This window comes from Ostrea edulis, chromosome 4, assembly GCF_947568905.1.
Source record: "Ostrea edulis chromosome 4, xbOstEdul1.1, whole genome shotgun sequence".
NCBI lineage: Eukaryota > Metazoa > Mollusca > Bivalvia > Ostreida > Ostreidae > Ostrea > Ostrea edulis.
The window spans coordinates 84,469,767-84,494,637 of record NC_079167.1 but is presented as its reverse complement, the minus strand read 5'-3'; the positions used below and the strand labels follow the sequence as shown (position 1 = coordinate 84,494,637).

General features: G+C 37.0%; 3 protein-coding genes across 8 annotated transcripts in view; all 3 read left to right on the top strand.

The window, feature by feature from the left end:
- Positions 1 to 3,423, top strand: part of LOC125669307 (uncharacterized) — a 37,075-nt gene extending 33,652 nt beyond the window's left edge. For both annotated transcript variants that reach the window (XM_056164015.1, XM_048903773.2), the window contains exon 18: positions 1,529 to 3,423. In XM_056164015.1, coding sequence (XP_056019990.1) covers positions 1,529 to 2,661 — 1,133 coding nt within the window. In that variant the 3' untranslated portion in view covers positions 2,662 to 3,423. The remainder of the gene's footprint in view (positions 1 to 1,528) is intronic.
- A 2,579-nt stretch (positions 3,424 to 6,002) lies between these two features.
- LOC125672243 (CD82 antigen-like) lies at positions 6,003 to 20,685 on the top strand. Of its 2 annotated transcripts, XM_048908417.2 has the most exons (10): positions 6,003 to 6,113; positions 9,769 to 9,907; positions 10,532 to 10,601; positions 12,106 to 12,306; positions 13,795 to 13,869; positions 17,800 to 17,916; positions 19,338 to 19,431; positions 20,027 to 20,184; positions 20,321 to 20,404; positions 20,551 to 20,685. In XM_048908417.2, exons 3-10 carry the CDS (start codon positions 10,542 to 10,544, stop codon positions 20,614 to 20,616), a joined length of 855 nt encoding a protein of 284 aa, XP_048764374.2. In that variant the 5' UTR covers positions 6,003 to 6,113; positions 9,769 to 9,907; positions 10,532 to 10,541; the 3' UTR covers positions 20,617 to 20,685. The 2 variants fall into 2 exon arrangements, with proteins under 2 accessions (XP_048764374.2, XP_048764372.2); XM_048908415.2 differs by lacking the exon at positions 6,003 to 6,113 and having other exon boundaries at positions 9,084 to 9,907.
- A 1,713-nt stretch (positions 20,686 to 22,398) lies between these two features.
- LOC125672226 (tetraspanin-18-like) overlaps positions 22,399 to 24,871 on the top strand; it is a 32,315-nt gene continuing 29,842 nt past the window's right edge. For 2 of the 4 annotated variants that reach the window (XM_048908393.2, XM_056164012.1), the window contains exon 1: positions 23,189 to 23,464. In XM_048908393.2, coding sequence (XP_048764350.1) covers positions 23,456 to 23,464 — 9 coding nt within the window. In that variant the 5' untranslated portion in view covers positions 23,189 to 23,455. Of the gene's footprint in view, positions 23,112 to 23,188; positions 23,465 to 24,871 lie in introns of those variants that run through there. The other 2 variants (XM_056164011.1, XM_048908392.2) reach the window with 2 other exon arrangements.

Sequence of the window (24,871 nt, the reverse complement as noted above, 5' to 3'; positions counted from 1 at the left end):
TTTTACATACAAATATATAGGGAAAAACTTTAAAAATCTTCTTCTCAAGAACCACTAAGCCAGAAAAGCTGAGATTTTCCTGAAAGCTTCCTGACATAATGCAGGTTCAAGTTTGTTCAAATCATGGCCCCCGGGGGTTGGATGGGGCCACAATAGGGGATCGGAGTTTTACATACAAATATATAGGAAAAATCTTCTCAGTAACCACTGAGTCAGAAAAGCTGATATTTACAAGAAAACTTTCTGACGTAGTGCAGATTCAAGTTTGTTCAAATCATGGCCCCCGGTGGGTAGGATGGGCCACAAGTGGTGGAGGGGGCAAAGTTTTACATACAATTATAGGGAAAATCTTCTTCTCAAGAACCATTGGGCCAAAGAAGTTGACATTTACATGAAAGCTTTCTGACGTAGTGTAGATTCAAGTTTGCAAAAATGGTGGCCTCCAGGGGTAGTTGGGGCCATGATAGGGACTAAGGTTTTACATGCAAATATATATGGAAAGTCTTCAGATATGGGCCAAGGTGACTCAGGTGAGCGATGTGGACCATGGGCCTCTTGTTATTTGTTTTGTAAACAAAGATTGCAGTATGTTATTGTTTACGAAATTTCAAAAGAAATGGATATCGATCTAAGTTTATTATATCTTTCACATTCCAAGCATTCTTTGGGTAAAATGTATCATCAAAAAGTTAAAATTTGTGAGTATGCAAAATTAAGATGCTTTATATTACAAAATTAACATTTCACTGGTTTGTTTGTATACATGAAAAGACTCGAATCTTTGTTGACATAACACAGATTTAAGGCTGAAATATTGCTTTTATTCTTGTGTTCAGAAGGTCAAAATTTTGGCTGTCATTATTAAATCAGTTATATTTTTAAAGTTTTTAAACATCAAAAATGAAAAATATTTTTTTCAATAATCGTGAACCAGTCCCTTTAACAATTGGAACGGTCATCCATTTTCCAAGACTATTGAATTGGAAATTAACATTTTCAAAAATCTTCTTTACAGCTGTACATCTATAAGAAATACTAAATGCAAAATGATGTAGAGCAAGAAGGCCTCTACTAAAATTGTAAACTTCATGATCCCTGGGGTAGAGTTCTGACTCCTTGGCAAATTTGGTATATAATGGTTATAAGTAAAATAAACATATTCTTTAATGCTATTGATATAAATTGAAACTAAACAGATATTTAGAATGAGCAAGTATCCCCTTATCAGGGGTATTTAGTGTGCTGATATGGTATAAAGACTAAATGTGTATTTAGGAAAAACAGAACAGGATACATGTACTAAAGTTGTGAAGTTAGCAAAATCTGTTAAATCAGTATAGGCACCAAATATTAGAATTTAGCACCAATATTCAGAACTGGAATTTTTTTTCTAGATTCCATAGCCCTCGGGACTGGTGATACTTTTCACTAATACTCAGGTGACCAATAAGGCTTGTGGGCCTCTTGTTGAGCCAACTGCTAGTCATATGTTAGAATGTATTGTCAACTTTCATTATAATCTTGTCAGATGAAGATGTCAAGGATGATGATGAATTCTTTGATGCTGTTGATGAAGGAAAACAACAAAGTGAAACTCCAACACAGATTACATTGAATGAATCGAGACCACCAGACACCCCACAGAGAGCAGATACAGACCCCCCACAGAGAGCAGATACAGACCCCCCACAGAGAGCAAATACAGAGGATGGAAATCAGTCTGAAATGGAGTGCCAGGTGGAACCAGTAGAGAACAAAACTGATGAAGAGAAGGTCGATTACAACCTGGAGAGGACTGAGGAGGAAGGACAACCACCTGCTGATTCCGAGAGGAACAAAGGGGAGACAACTGAAGAAAATGAATGTCGGGATGAAGCAGTTCAGAAGGAAAATGAGGTTGCGGTGAATGAGAACAGTAAGGGCTTTGCAGGAAAACTGGATGAATCTGAAGAGGTTGATGATGGTGAGAAGACGGGGAAGGTTGTGGGGGTAGAGTCAGAAATTGAAAAAAATAGTTTTTTAGAAATTGACAATTCTGTAGATATTAGATGTGAAGAAGACTTGCAGCCGGACATTTCTTCAGATGTTCGATGTAAAGAAGACTTGAGGCCGAGCAATTCTTCAGATGTTGGATATGAAGAAAACTCTGGGCCGGACAATTCTTCAGATGTCAAATGTGAGGAAAACTCGCAGCCGGGCAATTCTTCTGATGTCAAATGTGAGGAAGACACACAGCCGGACAATTCTTCAAATGTCAGATGTAAGGAAGACTCACAGCCGGACAATTCTGTAGATGTGAAATGCGAGGAAGACTCGCGGCCGGACAACTCTACAGATATCAAATGTGAGGAAGACCAAAGTGCTTTGGATGTGAAAGATAAGAGACATTCAGAGGAAGGTGAAGAGTTTGGCAGGGTTGTAGAGGTGAGATCAGACATGCAAGAGACTGATTCTCTACAGGGGAGTTCTGGAAAAGACTCTGTACAACAAAGTTCTGTGAAACAGGAGGAGGAGAAGGAATATGGTTCGAATGTGAAGAATGACAAACAATTAAAAAGCAATGAGGAGATGGATGTAGGTGATGTAAAGGATTCCGAGGTCACCAGTGAGGGAATCTGCTTAGAGAATCATGCAGACAGTAATGTAGAAAAGGGAGAATGATGAATAGTACAGTAGAACTTGGTTTTATACAGTTTAATCTTCAACCAGTAAATATATATAAGTGCATGATTTTTCATCATGTATTGCAGGGTGGTTTTGTTTTACCTGGTTGTGATGACAACCAAAATTTTTTCCTCTGTTGCCACAGTTGATTTATATACTTTTTTTTTTTTTTTGCTGTAATGTTTACTGTTTAGCCTTGATGCAATGAAGGAACAACATGACGTGCTCCCCCTTACATGTCTCCAAACATTATCACATGCATTACTAAATGGAGTATGAATAAGTTTATAAAATACGGATTATTCAGACTTGATTTTATCAGTGGAGATTGATCTTTATGATACTTACAAGGAAGGCCGATCTACTACTTCCAGGCATCTCATTGTATGTATATTAAAGCCTCCCATATTTCACTACATGTACAATATTGACGGAAATTATGAAAAGTGCATTATAGTGATTGAAATTTTGATGCCATGTCGTAGTCCTTTAGTGAAGTTTTGATCAAATTAAAGATGACTTTATTATGACTGATTATCATGTACTTAAAACCCACGAGAATTAATTTTCTATGTTAGGACAAAAAAACTTTCAAAAAATACAAACTAACAACAAAATCGGAGGCGGTAGAAGGGGGTGATGGAGCATATTTCTTTCAGTATTGTTATAGGGGCATTATAGTTTGTATCATTTAGATTTTCTCAATTAAGAATTGTAAGCACAGAATGTGTACTGTTATATAATAAAATCATTTTTTGAGTGGTGTGTACATTATTGATGTGAAGAAGATTGCAGGGATGTATCCTCATTTTTAGTTCACTGGAACTGAAAGCTCAAGTGAGTTTATCTGATCATCCGTCTGTCTATAAACCTTTCACATTTTCAACCTTTTTCTCCAGAACCACTGGGACAATTTCAACCAAACTTGACAAAAAGTATCCTTGGGTGAAAGGTAACACCCTTCTCCAAGGGGAGGTAATATCGAAAATACACTGACAAGTTTTAAAAATATCCAGAACCAGCAGGCCAATTTCAGCCAAACTTTTCACAAAGCATCCCTAGGTATTAAAGGGAATTCAAGTTTGTTGGGGGCCATGCCCCCATCAAAGGGGAGATAATTTCAAAAGTTAGATGGAGTCATTTAAAAATCTTTTTCTCAAGAACCACTGGGCCAGAGAAGTTGTACTTGAAAGCTTCCCGACATAGTGCAGATTGTTAAAATCATGCTCCCCAAGAGTAGGTCGGGTCACAATAGGTGATCAGAGTTTTATATACGAATATAGAGCAAAAATTTTCTCGGTACACCTTGCTTGCAACTAAATGGGGTGGTCTTGTCAGGTGAGACCGTATAAACCGAGGCCCAGTGTCACGGGTGTGGCAGGACAAATATTGCTCCCTGCTCAAAGGTAAGTGCTGAGCATAGGCCGAAATTTTACAGCCTTTCGCTGGCAATGGTGACATTTCCATATGAGTGAAAAACTTTTTAGAGGGACATTAAACAATATACTATCAATCCTCAAGAATCACCGGGCCAGAAAAAGTTCTAAATTACATGGCAGCTTCTTGGCATAGTGCAGAATTTAGTTGAAGTATATAGGTAAAATCTTCTAGAACCACGGCCAGAATAGTTCAAATTTACATGAAAGTTTCCTGATGGAGAAGATCCAAGTTTGTGCTATTCATGGACCTCGAGGGTAGGTTGGGGGCACAATGGAGGATGAAAGTTTTACCAATGCTGATATATGGAGAAGATCTTCAAAAATATCTATTAAACTATATAAGCTATATACAATCTTTATGGTAAAACATTTCATGTAATGCAATGGTTTGTGACCAGGAAGTATGACCTACTTTTGGTGAAAATGTGACCTACACATCTTGTATATGAATTTCTTCATGGAAAAGCTTTCATGTGTCATTTGACGTGACCTACGTTTTAGAAATTATTACCTATTAAAGATACAGAATTATATTAGATGGGACTTTGATATTTTGTACATGGGTTCTTTATGACGAGATCTTGTAACAATGGTGTTAAAGAATGTATATAGCTTATATAGTTTAATAGATATTTTTGAAGATCTTCTCCATATATCAGCATAGGTAAAACTTTCATCCTCCATTGTGCCCCCAACCTACCCTCGAGGTCCATGAATAGCACAAACTTGGATCTTCTCCATCAGGAAACTTTCATGTAAATTTGAACTATTCTGGCCTACTTTAAAAAAACTGACCAATTGAATATTTTCTGAGAAATTAAAGGTAGGGCTTTGATATTTTGTCTATGCATTCTTTATGGCAAAACTTTGTTATACATAGGTGTTTGACTCAATCTGATTAAAATTAGGTGTTAGATCCGTAGCGAGTGTGTGAGCGGATCTAACATCTAATTTTAATTAGATTGAGTGAAGGGCTGCAGAATTTTGGCCTATGCTCGGCACTTGCGGCCTTTGAGCAGAAAGGGATCTAAATCGTGCCACACTGAGGACCTATTCTAACCCGGATCCCCACGGGAATTTAAGAGTTATCGTGTATTCATGTTTGGTATACAGACTTCTTATGGCAAAGTCCATGTGACATTTGTATTTATCTAGAACAGCAAGATCATATTGGTCATAATGTGGAGTAAAAATGTTTCGTGGGAACAAAGATGAAGGGCCAGGGTGATTCAGGTGAGCAATGTAACTCATGGGCCTCTTGTTTTCTAACTTCACTTTCAGGGGGAGGGGGTGCTCATATTTTGATAAATTATTTTTATTCATAACTTTGAAGCTTATAAGCTTACGTTCTACTTATTCACTACTCAAATAATTTCACGTGCTTGGATTGTATTGGTAAAACTCCGAAATGTGGCGGAAGAAAAGTATAAACATGAATGATTGTAATTAATATCGCCATGGACTAGCTATGTTAGTGACACGAATGCCCTCGCTGGAATTCAAGTTTGAAAGTATAAGGATATGAAAGTAGCATTTTGTAGTGCAAATGAATATGATGTGAAAATTTAACCGTGGTCGACGGCTGGGTAGGCTTTAAAGTTTTCTGTGTTTTGTGATTAATAGACGTAAAAATAGCATTTTTAGGTCTCCCTGTGGTGGTTTTAAACACTACATATAGCGTATGCGCGCACGTGCACTAGATATATCATGTTTTTAGGTGTGACGTAATAATTCATACAAATGAAATCATTCCACCTGCACGTTTAAGTTTTCGAATATATCGGGGCTTATTTATGTCCAAACTGTACCTTGTTCTTAGAACATTGGTGCGTTTGTTTTCTTGAATCAACTGTGAAGAGAACTGCAAACTGAGCAAAGCATTATTGAGTCCAAGGGCGATAACTGGCGAAAGTAAATCAATAGTTTGATCTGTAAGTTATAAAGGTGCACACTGAAAAATTTACTTATCATTTAAAAAAAAAAACCACGAAGAGGGAAAGTCCGGAAATGGTGAGTAATGATATACATATATAGTACTTAGTTTTTCAAAGTCTAAGGACTAGGTCCGTTGGCATGACACTTAATCTTTAAGAGACGTACCCAAAAAATGCTCATTATCTACCAGAACAGCAACCCAACCCTCAACCCCCCCCCCCCCAAAAAAAACCCAACAACAAGTAAACATTCACACAAACCAGACAGTTTAAGAGTAGTAACTTGGTAAAACTTCACTCAATCGACTTAACTTTATCTGCAAGTCCTCCGTATATGGAGATGTGCCAAATTATTTACAAGCAAAGAGGTTTGAAAAATGGAGACTAATTGGACAATTTCGAAGTCTGAATGTAAAATCAATCGATTGAAACTCGAACATCATCTCAAAATCATAAATATAAAGAGATAAGCCAAGTATTGACCCGTTATTTACAACAAAATTGAAAATTAAAGTTCACCCCGGGGCCGTCCTGCAGCTAATAGAAGACTTACAAAAATATGGGCTTTATATATACATCAAAACTAATATGAGTGTCATCTTTATCGTGCCACACCTGCTGTGACACGGGACCTCGGTTTTTGCGGTCTCGCCCGAAAGACCATCCCATTTAGTCCCTCTTATGACAAGCAAGGAGTACTGAGGACCTATTCTAAACAAGGTTAAGAACTAAAGTACGACACATTTTTCAATTGATTGAGTGTCGTTAACAAAACTTTGTTAACGACACTCAATCGAGACAATGTGACCCATGTCAATCGAGGCGATTTGTTTCTTTTGTGTTTGACCCATAAAAATGTGATATGCACTTGACCATATAATTGTACGAGTTTAGCGATGGGACTACTAGGATTGTCGCGTATTGATTATAAGATTCGTAGTGTGAATGGTCGCGTATTGATTATAAGATTCGTAGTGTGAATGGTCGCGTATTGATTATAAGATTCGTAGCGTGAATGGTCGCGTATTGATTATAAGATTCGTAGTGTGAATGGTCGCGTATTGATTATAAGATTCGTAGTGTGAATGGTCGCGTATTCGCGTATTGATTATAAGATTCGTAGCGTGGAATGTTTGGCAGTCTGGGGATACTACTAGGCAAAATTGATCACAAATACAACAGAAATGCATAAGTCTCTAAACAGTCTGGTAAGCATTGTTCTCAGACAGCTGATCGTCTACAAGAGCTGTGAAATTTAATATATTCCCTGAGTGTGGGGCTCCAGGATAGAGCTAATTTAATATGTTCCCTGAGTGTGGGGCTCCAGGGTAGAGCTAATTCGGTTCTATATCTCGAATCTTTTTTGAAAATCAGATTAACTCTTAGACATCAGACATAGTGTATGGATCGTTATACAATGTATATACTTTTTCCTACGGGGTATTGAAGTTGATAATGATTTTAGTTTCTCTATAGGTATAGGTCCAGTGTGTTATAGTTCACAGTGGCGGATTTAGAGGGGGGCGCAGACGCCCCCCCCCATAAATTTTCAAATTTAAGGTAAATCGCGGTATCTTGTCATAGGCGTAGCTTGGGTTCGAATATTACCGAGGCAGGGGGTCGGGGGGGGGGGGGGGGGCGCAGCCCCCCAGACGCTATCGACATTTTAACAACGTGAAAGGTGTTTTTTTTTTTACCGAGACAGCTGCCTCGGTTGCCTCAATGGAAGTTACGCCACTGCTTGTTTCGGAAAATGTACTAAACGATAAAAGAAGTAATAATTTCCCACTCCCGGAGAAATAAATGACAAAATCTTTTGATTTCTTGAATTACTTTATTGGGAGAACTTAATTTTTTCCAAAAAACCCTTTAAATTTGGGTCATTTTATTAATTTCACTTTATTAAAATGATAGAAAATAGTACAAATGACTTGATAGGAGAAATATTTCAAGCCCCATAAAATCTGTAAAATCCAGGAGCTTCCGGGGGCTTCGCCCCCTGGACCCACTGCCTCATAAAGTAGCGCCCCCCGTAACCGCAATTCCTGGATCCGCCCCTGGTTCATAATGATTTGAGTTTCTCTATAATATTTATAGATCGGGTGTGTTATAGTTCATCATGATTCGAGTTTTACTATATATCTATAGGTCCGGTGTGTTATAGTTCATCATGATTCGAGTTTTACTATATATATATATATATAAGTCCGGTGTGTTATAATTCATCATGATTCGAGTTTTACTATATATATAGATCCGGTGTGTTATAGTTCATCATGATTCGAGTTTTACTATATATCTATAGGTCCGGTGTGTTATAGTTCATCATGATTCGAGTTTTACTATATATATAGATCCGGTGTGTTATAATTCATCATGATTCGAGTTTTACTATATATATAGATCCGGTGTGTTATAATTCATAATGATTCGAGTTTTACTATATATCTATAGGTCCGGTGTGTTATAATTCATCATGATTCGAGTTTTACTATATATATAGATCCGGTGTGTTATAATTCATCATGATTCGAGTTTTACTATATATATAGATCCGGTGTGTTATAATTCATAATGATTCGAGTTTTACTATATATCTATAGGTCCGGTGTGTTATAATTCATCATGATTCGAGTTTTACTATATATATAGATCCGGTGTGTTATAGTTCATCATGATTCGAGTTTTACTATATATCTATAGGTCCGGTGTGTTATAGTTCATCATGATTCGAGTTTTACCGGATTTAAGGGGGGCGCAGCCGGAGCCCCCCCCCCCCCCCTAAAATTTTCAAACTTAACGTAAATCGTGGTATCTTGTTTAGAAAAATGTACAAAACAATGTAAGAAGCAATAATTTCTTCCACTCCTCGAGAAATGAATGACAAAATCTTTTGATTTCTTGAATTACTTTATTGTGAGAACTTAATTTTTTCCAAAAACCCTTAAAATTTGCGTCATTTCATTAATTTCACCTCATAAAAAAATGATAGAAAATAGTACAAAAGACTAAATAGGAGATATATTTCAAGCCCTATAAAGTCTGTAAAATCCAGGAGCTTCCGGGGGCTTCGCCCCCACACCCCCTGCCTCATAAAGTGGCACCCCCCGTAACTGCAATTCCTGGATCCGCCCCTGCATGATTCGAGTTTCTCTATAGGTCAGGTGTGTTATAGTTCATGATAATTCGAGTTTCTCTATTTCTATGGATGCAGTGTGTTATAATTCATAATGATTCGAGTTTCCCTTTAGTTATAGATCCGGTGAATTATAGTTCATAGCGATTCGAGTTTCTCTATATTTCTATAGGTCAGGTGTGTTATAATTCATAATGATTTGAGTTTCTCTATTTCTATAGATCCGGTGTATTATAGTTCAGAATGATTCGATTTTCTCTATATCTAACCATCTGGTGAATTATAAGTCATAATGATTCGATTTTCTCTATACCGGTAGTTATATATTCGGTGAATTATAGTTCATCATGATTCGAGTTTCTCTATAGTTACAGGTCAGGTGTGTTACAGTTCATAACCAAGTTTGGTTTGAACATTTGGAATAAAGTCTTTCTGTTAATCTTGGGTCTGAAGTTCGCCTTTGGAACGGAATTGGAATCATCTCGAGTCGTACCAACCTTAACCCCCACACCGCTTTGAAAAGTTTCTGGATTTAATACTTAACTACATGTAATTCAGTAGTATTCGTGTTGAACAGATTGTTAGACTACTGTAGAATGTTGTATATGCGGGTGTGTCCGTGTTGTGACATCATTACCTGGGTAGAGAGAGGGCCCGGGGGGCAAGACGTAACAGATCGACGTCACGTGTACCCATGATCACGCATACACAGGAACAAGTACACCACGCAAAAGGTAAGCTCACTAAAATACATGTATGATATGATAGTTTACTGAAGTTGGAGTAAATTATTTTTATATTTAAAAGATAATAATAGTAAAACAGGAGAAAGATTTAACAAAAAGCTATTTTAATTTCTTTTTGGGCTTTTTAAGTAGTGTAAAAGTTTCTAAGTATTATATGTACATACATGGAGAGAGAGAGAGAGAGAGAGAGAGAGAGAGAGAGAGAGAGAGAGAGAGAGAAAGAGAAACCTACATTAACATCGTGGAAGATGAAAAAAATCTTTTGAATCGTTTGTTTAATTTAGAGAAGAAAAAAAAATATTCCAACACTTTGAAAATGTTTGAAGTTATCTAAAAATATCATTTAATTCATGTTAATGATGCGTTGATATTGCTGAAATATTGAAGATCGATAGTTCGCGTGATATTTTTTTAAATATGTCACTACAATACTAATGCAGTACTGCGTGCCCTCTAGCGCGTGATCACTTCCTTCTGTTGCGCAATCACTGATTGCGATCAATCAGGGGGGAAAAGGAGGAGAGAAAGAAAAGAATCCATAATTCATTTTACATTATCAGAAAACGTAAGCAAATGTCGGAATATTTAGAACATGTTTTAACTCTGTTGCAGGTTTCTTGATATGTCGAGTTCAGTGAGCTTCCTGAAAACCGGATCTTTGATATTCAACTTGCTTGTGTTTGTAAGTCTATAAACTTTTATATCGTGTACAAATTCAACACAACTTAAGAAGAATTACGTGTAATTTGATTTACATATAAAAAATGAGTTAGACAACAGGCGCTCCAAAGGAAAATGATCAAGATCAAACACGTCCTATGTCGGTACCTATTTCATGTTCTGTCATTGGTTCCTTTCTTTTTCTGTTTTCTTCTTTCTAACGGTGATTAATTAATTGAGCCCCCAGAAATACTATTCAATATAACCAGAGAAAGTACAGGCTACTAAACTTTATAAATAGTAACATGGAAATGATATTTTTTGCAATATATCAACCAAGTTTGTTACATGTCTGTGATTAAGAACTTTTCCACTTTATGTTGCGAGTGAGAGAATGTTAGAAATTGCAGCTCTGTACATCCTAGTTTCTGATCCTGTTTTTAGCTCACCTGAGCTTTTCTGATCAAAACCTTCCGTTGTCCGTCGTTGTTGTCGTAAACTTTTCACATTTTCATCTTCTTCTCCAGAATCATTGAACCAATTTCAACCAAACTTGGCACAAAGCATCCTTGAGTGAAGGGGATTCAAGTTTGTTCAAATAAAGGGCCATGCGGCGGTGCCCGTTCAAAGGGGAGATAATCACAAAAATGCAAAAATAGTCTCAAGAACCTCTGGGCCAGAAAAGTTTGTTAAAATCATGACCCCGGGGGTATGTTGGGGTCACAATAGGGAATCAAAGTTATACATGTGAATATGTAAAGAAAATTTCTCAAAGTCTTCTTCTCAAGAACCACTCGATCAGAAGAGTGGAGATTTGCCTGAAAGCTTCCTGATATAGAGTAGATTCATTTTTTCAGATCATGCCCCCCGGGGGTAGTATGGGGCCACGATATGGGGATCAAAGTTTTACATGCACATATATAGGAAAATCGTCTTCTCCATAACCACTGGGCCAATTTCAATCAAACTTTATACAAATCATTCTTAGGTAAAGATGATTCATGTTTGTTCAAATGAAGGGCCATGTCCCTTCAAAGGGGAGATAATAACAAGAATGCAAAAAATAGGGTGGGGTCATTTAAAAATCTTTTTCTCAAAAACCACTGGGCCAGAAAAGCTGAAATTTACATGAAAGCTTCATGACAAAGTAGAGATTCGAGTTTGTAACAATTATGACATCTGGGTTTAAGGTGGGGCTACAATAGGGGATCGCAGTTTTACATGTGAAGGGAACCAAACTAAATGGCACAAAGCATCCTTAGATGAAATTTGTTGATATGAAAGGCCATACCCGTCTACAAGTAGAAGAGCATATGATAATTAATGAATTTGTTGTTAAGTTTAGTTATTAAGTTTAATAATTAGTGAATCTTCAGACGTTACCTTTAAATTCTTTTTTTATTTTTCCTGAACCAAGCTGTTTGTATAATTATAGTTTTACTCAAGCTTGTTTATTGCTAGGAACTGCTGTTCAGGTGAGCGATGTGACCCGTGGACCTCTTGTTTTTAATGATTTGTTTTTGTAGTTGTCAGGATCGGCGTGCACGGCTCTGGGACTGTACATCCTAGTTTCTGACTATGGACCGAGGACGCTGTCCGGAGTTCTGGGGAACGAGCTCTATCACATTGCCGCCTATGTGGCTATTGCAGGGGGCGCCTCCATCGTCATTATCTCCCTGTGTGGCTGTGTGGGTGCCGCCAAGGAGAGCAAAATCATGCTGGCCTGTGTGAGTAAAGTGTTGCTTAAAGTAAATTGTTGCTTAAATTTTAAGTTAAAACTACTTACTTATGTTGAACGTGTATTTTTCAAAATATTACATGTTTCACACACCAAATCATAATTGTGGTATTGAATCCACATGCACGGTGAAGATAACGAACAGATGTCAATCTCATAACTCCTATAAGCAATACAAAATAGAGACTTGGGCAAACACGGACTCCTGGACACATCATAGGTGGGATCAGGTGCCTAGGAGGAGTAAACATCCCCTGTCGACCGGTCACACCCGCCGTGAGCCCTATATCTTGATCAGGCAAATGGAGTTATCCGTAGTCAAAATCAGTGTGCCAAGAACGGCTCAACAATCGGTATGAAACACGTCAGACATGATAGGTTGTAATGGCAAACTAGATCGTTATAACGACCATAGAATTTGCGAAATGCTGACTTTCAACGAGACTGTTAAAACCCCTGCACCATCAACTTGTTTGTCAGTAGCCTGCTTCGATTTAAAAACTGACCATAAGCAGAACAAGCTCTTGCGTATCGAATCAGCTGAGAGACATAAACACCATATGCAGGTGATAATGGAATATTGCTACATAAATATGGGGAAGATGAAATCATCCTGTTTGTCATACAGTTGAGTTGTTAGTTTTGCCGTTAATATTTACTTTCAATAAAATATCCAAGTACAATATGAAGCAGAAGTGGACGACTCTGTGGTGTCTTTTATTTCGAGTTCACTGGGATATATCGAATCGACATATGAATGAAAATTATTATTGTTAATAGATAATACACCATCGATATATCTAAATGTCGAGTTGAAGGTCACAGCAAGAGATTTTTTCTTCTCACATAGAAGTTTTTGAATAAATTCTGCTTCATAGGAATATAGAAACAGGTCAGCTAACAAAGGAGCATAATTCATGCCCATGGGGATTCCAACAGACTGTTGGAAGACCTGATCACCGAAGACCACGAAAATATTGTCAACGAGGAACTCTAGCCTATTTTTTTTAATTTCAACTTCAGAGTACTTGTACGTGGAATCAGAGTGGTGTTTAAAAGTAATTTTTTGGATGACTGATCACTAGATAAGAATATTTGCGAGTTCCACTCCCACATGTTTCACACACCACATTATAATTGTGTTATTGAATTCACATGTTTCACACACCAAATTATAATTGTGATATCGAATCTCTTGATCTGTTCAGAACTAAAAACCTGGGGTCAGTTTTACAAAAATATCTTGCCACTTGGAATACTTTTTGCAATTTTTTAATGCTACACTTTTTTTTCAAATGTAAAAATTTTTTTGGGTTAATTCTAAGGAAATAAAGAATACATACAGTAATAAAATTTACACAGAAACATTTTTGATGAATTAAAAATATTAGTTTTTGTCGTAAAACGGGCCCCAGGACGAAAGTGTACATCGAAGGTTAATATTCGGGTCTATTATTTTATCATTATTATTTTTCAGTACTCCATTCTGATGACAATTGTATTCATTGTGTTTCTTACAATTGCAATCCTGGTCTTCCTATTTCTGGGACAGGTAAGTGTACCGGGGTATGTACATAGAGAGATGGACCCTTTACTTCGCTCGATATTCTAATATTCCTCAGTGGCGAATCTATAATTTTCAAAACACACACACAGAGAGAGAGAGAGAGAGAGAGAGAGAGAGAGAGGGTGGTGGTGGTGGACGGAGTTGGAGCTAAAGGATATTTACATAAATTATGAACGGGTGACTTTAAAATGTGTCATTTAAAAAATGGAGGGGTGCGGTCCCTTCCCTATAAATTCAGCACTGTTCTTACACGCTAAGCTTTCCTAATGAGGCTCGTGAATTTATGGGAACCGTTTAATTGAACCTGTTTTCATTTACGGAAATAAGAAGCTAGTATTTTATTCTGGAAGATTAGATTTTAGAGATAAAGTCTTGGCTATTTGCCGAGTTTGATTCCTTTAACAGGTGGGAACTGGAAGAAAAAAAGTTTAAAGGTTATTTATCACGAATCTAATTTGATTATATTTGTAAATTCCGCTTCTTCACTGATACATTTCATACACAAATGTCTGTAGGGTTGTTTCGTAAAGAAGCGGAATTTACAAGTCTAATTTTAATTAATTTGGTTTATCATTGTCATCTCATTAATGAGTCGTCTATTATTGCTGTTCTCGTTAATGTGTCCTCGATCATCGCTGTCGTTCTCATTGAATGATATATTTCTATCATTAGGGTAACCTTCAAGGATACGTTGGTTAATTTGTGGGACATTGCAAAAGTAGATAATATTGAATTAGAAGTCCTTGTGAAAATCGTTGATACCTTGTTCTTTGATGCGTAAATGATACATATAAAATCACCATGATCATGTTGTATAATACACATAGTACTATCAAATATGCGTAGGCTGCATTGTTTACTCCTATTTCAATATGGACTTGCGCTCCTGTGATATACAATTTAGTGTAATTTATAAGTCCTTGGGTAACCAGTAATCTTTTTCATTTACTTATAATACATGTATAAAGAATTGTGCAATACTGTTCGAAATCATTCCTATTAAAACTCTCCCTCTCTCTTTCTCTCTCTAAATACACAGAGTTCAAAGGTCACTCAATATCATTTTACAAAGGCCAAGGTCACTCAGAACATATGCCTTATATGTAAAACAAAATCTTAATTTCAATGATGTTTTAACAGTTATTCATCTTTGTGCGAATGACTTTCGGACAAAGCCAATTAAGGTCATTTTGTAAAGGTCAAGGTCACACAGAATATACGCTATATATGAAAAAATCCTTATTTTAACAATATTTCAACAGTTATTGATCATTGTGCGAATAACTTTTGGACTAAGGTCACTCAAGGTCATTTTTAGCTCACCTGAACCGAAGGTTCAAGTGAGCTTTTCTTATCACATTTTGTCCGTCGTCCGTCTGTCTGTCCGTCTGTAAACTTTTCACATTTTGGACTTCTTCTCCAGAACCACTGGGCCAATTTCAGCCAAGCTTGGCCAAAAGCATTCTTGGGTGAAGGGCTTTCAAGTTTGTTCAAATGAAGGGCCATGTTCCTCTCAAAGGGGAGATAATCACAAAAATGCAAAAATAGGGTGGGGTCATTTAAAAATCTTCTTAAGAACCACTGGGCCAGAAGAGCTGAAATTTACCTGAAAGCTTCCTGACATATTGCAAATTCAAGTTTGTTCAAATCATTGCCCCCGGGGGTAGGATGGGGCCACAAGGGGGGATCAAAGTTTTACATACAAATATATAGGGAAAAACTTTAAAAATCTTCTTCTCAAGAACCACTAAGCCAGAAAAGCTGAGATTTACATGAAAGCTTCCTGACATAATGCAGATTCAAGTTTGTTCAAATCATGCCCCCCCCCCCCCCCCCCCGGGTGTTGGATGGGGCCACAATAGGGGATCAAAGTTTTACATACAAATATATAGGAAAAATCTTTAAAAATCTTCTTCTCAAGAACCACTGAGCCAGAAAAGCTGACTTTTACATGAAAACTTTCTGACATAGTGCAGATTCAAGTTTGTTCAAATCATGGCCCCCGGGGGGTAGGATGGGGCCACAAGTGGTGGGGGGTCAAAGTTTTACATACAATTATAGGGAAAATCTTTAAAAATCTTCTTCTCAAGAACCATTGGGCCAAAGAAGTTGACATTTACATGAAAGCTTTCTGATTTAGTGTAGATTCAAGTTTGCAAAAATCGTGGCCTCCAGGGGTAGTTGGGGCCATGATAGGGACTAAGGTTTTACATGCAAATATATATGGAAAGTCTTCAGATATGGGCCAAGGTGACTCAGGTGAGCGATGTGGCCCATGGGCCTCTTGTTAAAGTTAAAGGTCACTCAGAACATATACCTTATATATGAAAATAAACCTTATTTCAAACAATATTTCAACAGTTATTGATCATTGTGCGAATGGCTTTTGGACAAAGATAACTTTTAAAAGGTCATTTTTGAAAGATATGGCTCGTTTATGCAGAAATGCCTCTGTTTCAACAATATTCATTTACAAACATGAGCTCATAAGTCTGAGCACCAAACATTTGTTTCACAAGTAGAAATATGTTTGAGCACTAAACATTTACAAGTAAACTCTTTTTCAAGGTATTCATCATATGAAGTAGTTCATTGGTTAAATGCAGTTCGGGTAGCATCCATCAGTTTGACTGAAATTCTTGTCTTTGTTAAGTATTTCATTCGATTAGTAGAGTATAATGGAAAAAAATCCACACCTTTGCTAACTATTTTGGATGTGTTTATTGCAAATCCCTACACTCACGTGCAAACATGTAAAGGAAATTCATTTAAATTACTCAAATATTTAGAATATCCTATTACCGTTCCATACTTTCATTGTCCTTTTGTTCATATTGATGATCTTTTCCAAATACATGTGCACGGCCCGAATCAAACTAGAAATGACAAACAACTGGGTTGTAGGTAGTGTTAGAGACCTGAAAGGAAGCTGTTGGACTTCCTCGCATTTTAGCGTAACCCCCATCCCTCCCACAGCAACTCGCATTCTCATGTTCTATAATTTTCTCTCTTTCTCTTTTAATTTTACAATGACATTTCATTATTTTTGTGGTTAGATAGATTTAAAGAATATCAACAAATCGACTGAGTTGGAGATTAGTCACTCATAATGAGGAAAAGTTTTGAAACCCATAATTCATCGCTTCTAGATTTTGAATTTTGTTGGGGGAGGGATTATATACCGGTGATTCATACCTTATATGATCCTGATATCAAAGACGGTACTCGTTACTCATTAATATTATATCTTTGATCTTGTACTGTAGACGTTCATGTCCCGATTCCCCTTAAGGTATGTATGAGTCTGGATTGTACACGTCACACCACATTCTCCTTAATGTAGATACATGTATATTAACTTTGTACCGCAAATGTTACACTACATTCTCCTTAATGTAGATATCAATTCTGTACTGCAGCCGTCACACCCCATTCTCCTTAATGTAGATATTAATTCTGTACTGCAGACGTCATGTCACATCATCCTTAATGTAGATCTGTAATTCTGTAGTGCAGAGGTCACACCACATTCTCCTTAATGTAGAGATATGATTATGTATTGTAGACGTCACCCAGATTCTCCGTAATTCAATACTGCAGACTTCACACCACATTCTCCTTAATTCTATACTGCAGACGTCACGCCACATTCTCCTTAATGTAGATATATAATTCTCTGTTGTAGACGTCACTATACTGCAGACGTCATGTCACATTCTCCTTAATGTAGATATATAATTCCATACTGCAGACGTCACGCCACATTCTCCTTAATGTAGATACATAATTCTCTGTTGTAGACGTCACTATACTGCAGACGTCATGTCACATTCTCCTTAATGTAGATATATAATTCCATACTGCAGACGTCACGCCACATTCTCCTTAATGTAGATACATAATTCTCTGTTGTAGACGTCACACCAAACGAAGGAGTCCATGAAGACGGTACTGATAGAGAAGTACGGGGTGAACCAAAAGGACCCCGAGAATCGCGTAATTACGGAGATGTGGGACTTCCTACAAAAACAAGTACGTCATAACGTTTTGTCACCGTGGTGACGGGACCATCGTTGTGACGGGCACCACGCGTATACATACGAAATGCAAATTAAGTCAAATAATTGGCAGCAAACTGAAATCGCTATTTTTAGCCGAGTTGCAACGAAGTTGAACTCGGCTATTGGTTTGGTGATGCGGGTTGGCGGGCGGGCGGGCGTCAACAATTGGTTTCCGGATGATAACTTGAAAAGTTTACAATCTAATCAAATGAAACTTTGATATATTGTTGGGTACCAGGTAAGGAAGACCCCTATTGATTTTGGAGAAAAAAAGTCAAAGGTCAAGGTCACAGTGACCGAATATAGAATGAAAATTTCAGAAATATTCGGTTTCCGGATGATAACTCAGAAAGTTTAAATCCGAATCAAATGATACTTAAAGATATTGTTATGTACCAGGTAAGGAAGACCCCTATTGGTTTTGGAGAAAATATGTCAAAGGTCAAGGTCACACCGAAAATAGATTTAAAATTCCAAAAAAAATTGGTTTCCGGAGGATAACTCGAAATTTTTTAATTTAAATCAAATGAAACTTGGACATATTGTTGGATACCAGCAAAGCAAGGCCCCTATTGATTTTGGAGAAAACAAGGTCAAAGGTCAAGGTCACAGTGACCGAAAATAGATTGAAAACTTCAGACAAATATGGTTTCTGGACAGTAACTCGAAAAGTTTAAAACTGAAATTAGTTCTTCACAATTATAAATATGCCACATCATTCCTGACTTTACAATGTATCCCATGAAACTCGGCTCATGCACCCCTGGGTGCATATATTGATTTTTATAACAATGAAACACTCGAGCAGTATGTGTATATTTTATTCCGAAGTTTTAAAATTCGTCTGTCATATCACTGAGCAAGTTATTGTATGAAATTGATTGAAACTTTTAATGGTACATGAAACCAAAGGTTGTTTGCAAGGAACTAACTTAGTTTTTCACCAATGAATTTTTTTCTGTCGGATTCAAACTCAGCTCTCGCATTACATACTTTTGTCACTGAAGTCCTTCTACCACTGATCTGAAGTTTACTGATCGTCTCCTGCTGTTAAGTTTGGGTTTTATCTTTCAACTCCCGATGTGAAGTTTACACTTTATCTTTCAACTCTTGATGTTAAGTTTACACTTTATCTTTCAACTCCTGGTGTTAAGTTTACACTTTATCTTTCAACTCCTGGTGTTAAGTTTATCATAGACTTAATATTTCAACTCCTGATGTTAAATTTACTTTACGATTTATCTTTTAATTCCTGATGCTAAGTTTGGGTTTTATTTTTCAACCCCTGATGGTAAGCTTACTTTAGACTTTATCTTTCATCTCTTGCTACTGAGTTGATGTAGGACGTTTAGGACAGCGGATTATAACTTTAGACTTTTTCTTATTTTAAAGCTGAAGTGCTGTGGTGTGTCTGGGGACGCAAATTCGACCGACTCTTGGGCAATCTACAAGACAAAATCAGAATGGTACAGATCGCGGGAATCCGGTAAGAATACCAAAGACTAGAATAATAGGGTTTTAGCTAAGAATAATCAATCGAACCCGCCCTTTATCTTCATGAGGTGATGGGTTAGCGTTACAGTGAATGAGTGGGTTTAATAACAGACTTTCTACAGACATAAATATATGTACTGCAAACTTTGCCAAGAGCATTTCGTGTAAGTGATTAGAATTTGCTAACTACTAATATATCTCATATTCGGGGAGAAACTATAGATTCTTTAAATTACCGATAACCGGAAAAAAATCTCATTTTTGGGTGTTTGTATATCGAACGAACAGGCTTTGTCTGAAGAAATATATTCACAGCAGAGCATTCGAATTTTCCATTAAACTACATTGCAGTGGCACAGTAGCACTGGATGCTTACAGATATTATCGTTAAATCTTATTACATATTACGAAAAATGTCCTCAGCTTCTGTGTGTGTGTGTGTGGAGGGGGTGGGGTGGGGTGGGGTGGGGGTGGGGGCTTCCGCCCCCTCCTAGACCCCCTGCTTACAAATATTTCAAACCTAGCTACGCCACTGCATTGCAAGCTTAGTGTAATATTTCACAATAAAACTAAGATTGTTCTTGTAGACGGTCAACTTGTAAGTGGTCAGTTAGTCCCGGAAAGCTGTTGCAGCCCGGACGGTGATCTTAAAACATGTTCCGGAGTGTCACCTTTTGATGGGCCGCCACACACTGACCCGCCGTTCAGCGGGCCCTATAGGAAGAATCCAAATATGTACCACACGGTGAATGTTTAGGCCTATAGCGTATTCAGAAATTTTTTATTTTAAATTATTTTACTGGCGTTCTAATAAGCGCTGACAACAGTAAAAGAATAAAATTACGATTTTTTTAAAAGACTGAAACACGCATTATTTTTAGGGTTGCTATGACGAGATCGTACACTATATCCAAGGCCACGCCCTGATGATTGGAGGAATTGCGATAGCCGCTATTGTTGTCATGGTAACTGTGCATACAGTTCTGTTGTAATTTACCAAAAGTGTCTCTAACGTTTGTTGCATCGACCTGAGAAATGCTGTTTTAATTGTTTGAGAGGTATATGGACAGACTTGGCCTTACTAATTTGTGTTTTTACGTCTCTTTTACAGCTTTTCGGTGTCGTGTTCGGAGTATGTTTATGTCGGTCCATTCGGAGCCGGGGATACAGATATTGATATTTATTATTTATACATTTTATATGAGTTTACATTTGCAATAAAGCTAATTTTGTACTACTCTTAAAATGCTCACGAATTCTGTTTTATAATCTCAATAGTTCATATATATATATATATATATACATATATCTTTATTATTTTTTTTTTCTAACTTCGCCCCGCATGCGGAAGGCCGGGGTTTGGCGATGGAATTGTCACTACCTGTTTTAATGACTTAAATCTGTCGCGACCGGGATTCGAACCCCGACCTTCCGCATGTGGGGCGAACGCTCTAACTCTAGACCACCGCAGCGGTGCTCTTGCGTTTCGAATCAGTTGAGAGACCTAAACACCATATGCAGGTGATAATGGAATATTGCTATATAAATATGGGACGTTGACGATAGAGAAGCTGAAGTAAAGTTGAGTTGTTAGTTTGCCGTCGACATCTATGTTTAATAAAATATCCAAGTATGAAGCAGATGTGGAAGACTCTTTGATTTCGAGTTCACTGGAATATGAATACTGACATATGAATAAAAATGAGTAAATGGATACATAAAACGTCGATACCGTATATTTAAATGTTTCTAAAAATTTTAGCCTGTTGTGAATAAGATTTGACAAAATGGCTATAATGACCTACTTTGTGTCGTCTTTTATGGGAAACATTCCATGGAAATTACATCATAATGATAGGTTTTTAGCCTTGGAGCACTTTCTAAATATTTTTTTCGAAGAACAAGTAACATTAACTTCGAGTTTTTAAAACACATAGAAGCAAAAAGGCCCAATTTAAACCCTGTCTTTACAAAAACAACAACTCTGAGTTTAATTTTAGAGCAAAAAGTTAAATTAGAATGCCACCCAGCGAACACATTGAACTAAGATGTGAAAAACGTGTTCTGTAAGAATAAATATCATTTAAAACTCAACTTCAATTAAAACAATATCGAGATTGTGATTGATGGATTATGTAACATGTGATTACTTTGGAATTGAGTTGTCCTCGTGTATGTCTGGGGTTACTGACCAATGTAATTTACCCAAGTGACCTCTCAAATAGAAAAGAATCTCCTATTTATTACTAAATCGGCGTTCTATTGCGTGCAATACTGATAATTGCAGAACGCACGACACACGTGACTAAGATACAGTGAATGAGGAAGCAAGGGGATGAAACATGTAGTGTAATAAAATACGGTTTATGAACAGTATATTCTCTGAAAATCTGATTGCTGGAATTCAGTCGGAGACTGTGACTAATTGTTTATCACATTGGGGGTAAAATGCGGATTTTGCAGAGAAAATTGCTAACTATCGAACATAACAAACATCATTAGCATAACTATTTTATTTCTATGCCAATCGTTCTTGTTATTTCATGGTAAATTACACGAGTATGTAAATGTATCGGAATCGTGGTGTCCCCTGGGAAACAGCGCTGTTGGTCCTATTTCTGGGTACGGGAAACGCTCGTTCGTTTAGTCTTATCCGACAGGGGACAAAATGAGATTTCACACCCCAGACACAAACAGAAAATAAATTCGATTACAAAACTTTATCCCACATCCAGAAGGCACCATAATTCGTCTATCTGCACCGAAAAAATGGTAAGAACCAATTAGATCTCCCGTCTTAACGGGCACCTGCCTCACCTATACGGTTTTTGCTATAAACAATGGCACATGGTCTTGTAAATAAACGGCAGTCCGTGTTTATTTTAGCTAATTCTCGATCACGGCTGCGATTTATCAATATCCATAACTCGTTACGCATTCTTTTCGTTGTGTTAAACAATTATTTCAGCAGTATAGGATTTCACCGTGCAATATAAACCAACCCACGCAGTTGTCAGGTCAATGTGGTATCTAGTTTTGGTCATTGGGGATCAATAGTCGAACAGCAGTCCTCGAATTTATTTAAGTTTATATCGACCTTCGCGATCCCCGAAAGATTTGATTGTTCCAAGATCTAAATATGAATTGCACTAGAAATTGATTAAGGTATGCGACTGTTTTGATGTACTGAAAATTAATTTCACTGTCATACCTGTTGACCAGGAGCTGTACCTGTGTGTGTGTGTGTGTGTGTGTGTGTGTGTACATGTGTTCATAAGAAAGGAATAATTTGGACATCGTGTTACAAGCGTTACGACAGAACACAAACTTGAGTTATCTCCCCCTCCAAGCTAACTACCCGACCTATTGTTAATGATCGCTCATGGATCACTACACGCACTGATCACATCGGAGATTTTAAAGCAGTTTTTTGTTATGATCAGTAATTACAGCTAGTACGCACGGTACGACTGCTGTTTGTGGGGGAAATTGGATTTTAGCGTTTGGGATTACTGGACGACTACTTATATTCTTTAGTGAGTGAGATACTGTTGGTCTTCAGATAAAAATAATGGAAGTCAATTTCTCCAGGAAGAAACACCTTTTTAAAGAGTAAAGGCCATTCAACGCAGTATGACAGACGTTAAAACGGGAAAAGCGAAAGATGGACAGGTGAGGTGTTGCCTTTTTGTTGTTATTTGTTTGTTTGTTTGTGTTTTCTTTTTTGGGAAGGGGGGGGGGTATGAAGAAGGGTCGGATTGATAATGGGACGGAACGTCTAGGAATCTGACAATGAATGAGGACCGATAAGCTTCGTAATATTCAACCCAAATTTCATGCTGGAAAATTTTGGGACATTTCGAAATACTTTATTGCTGGCTTTTATCAAATGCATTTGTTTACTTCACCTGATTTAAAATTCCTTTACGAGGTGTAATCTGACTTTCCTCGTTGTGTGAAGCAAACGTATCAATTCGTGGCGTCGATACGTGGGAATTAACTTATATAGGTTAACTATGTCACAGGTAAGTTCACCCATGAAACGAAGTCAAAACCTAAGTAAATTTACTTAATTCACTCCTAAACATACTGTACATAGTTACATGTATCTAAACGCTGTACAAGTATTTTTAATTTGCAGTTGAGGTTTTTGATATAAAGCTGCCTTGCCCTGAACTCTTCCGTCCGATCGGAACACATTGCTTTATTAATCTATTTTTGAAGGTTTGGAATTAAATGACCCTTTCAAATTATAGAAGGGTTTGAATTCAAATAAGTTCATAATTCCGTCGATTGAGGGTCGAGTAGATATATGATACTATACAAAAGGTTTAAATACGAGATAGTTGTGTCACTGCCGGGTATAGAATTTTAAATTTGCAGCCCACTGGCAAATGACGAACATTTTTTTTTTGTGCAATTGATCCTTCTTTTTTTTCTCTCTCTCTCTATTTAAAGACCAGCGGTCTCGATTGAAGTATCAAACTAGTCTTGATTCCGAAAAACAAGGGCGCTAATATGTGGGTTAGGATTTTTGTAATTACATACTTATTCATTCCTTATCAGGAGAGAACATCTTCAGCCGCTCCAAATTCACTACACACGTGGGCCTGCCGACACAATTCACCATAGTTTTGTTAATTGGCAGTTGTCATTGTTAAAAATATCAAGTTATAGAAACCCCTTAGAATGTACTGAAGACGTTGTACAAGTATTTGTTCTCTTGCAGAGGTTATCTTAACCTGGGGTCAAAAGTCAGTTAATAGTCCATAGGCTAAAATTTACCAACAATGACTTTTACGGCCACTTGCTACACAGAAACTTTTTCAAAAATGAAGAAAATGGATACAAAATTTAAGTTTATATCAGTAAAAGGAATAAATTTCACCGCATGGAATTTATTTTTTGACCACGTTTTTTCATTTATGTCCAATAAATAGAGATATTTAATGTTCTGTAGTTGGATATGGAATTTATTTCACTCGTAAGACAGACTTAAAAAAAAAATTCATTTGCTCTAAGAAGCACGAGTGATAATGATACTGCCTTACGAGTGAAATAAATTTCTTATCCAACTACGAAGCATCGGGTTTTCTGTTTATTGCATTTTCCTTGATTTAATTAAGAACATGTGTAATTCAAATTTTAAAAGGATGATAATATACAATGCACAACATGATGTTACAATCGGTTATGTTCACTGTGAATATATAATTTTTATTCCATGGATGAATTATAGTATTTCATTGTTGAAAATGTAATACAGTGGGAAAACTTTGGATAGAGTTTTATAGAGAGGGGCAATATTTCACAATTTTTGAACATCATAGACAATTTCCTAATTCCTTAAGTGTCTCATATTTTAGGAATTTAATAATTGTACTAATTACAAATAGAATAAGCCAATTGTTTCTATATCAGTTTCAGGGGGT

What these genes read in the sequence shown, in the direction of transcription:
- LOC125672243 (XM_048908417.2), top strand. Translation starts at nt 10,542, where the DNA reads ATGTCGAGTTCAGTGAGCTTCCTGAAAACCGGATCTTTGATATTCAAC. An exon ending in TATTCAACTTGCTTGTGTTT is followed by an intron (nt 10,602 to 12,105) that starts GTAAGTCTATAA and finishes TTGTTTTTGTAG; the next exon opens with TTGTCAGGATCGGCGTGCAC. An exon ending in GTACAGATCGCGGGAATCCG is followed by an intron (nt 19,432 to 20,026) that starts GTAAGAATACCA and finishes TTGTTCTTGTAG; the next exon opens with ACGGTCAACTTGTAAGTGGT.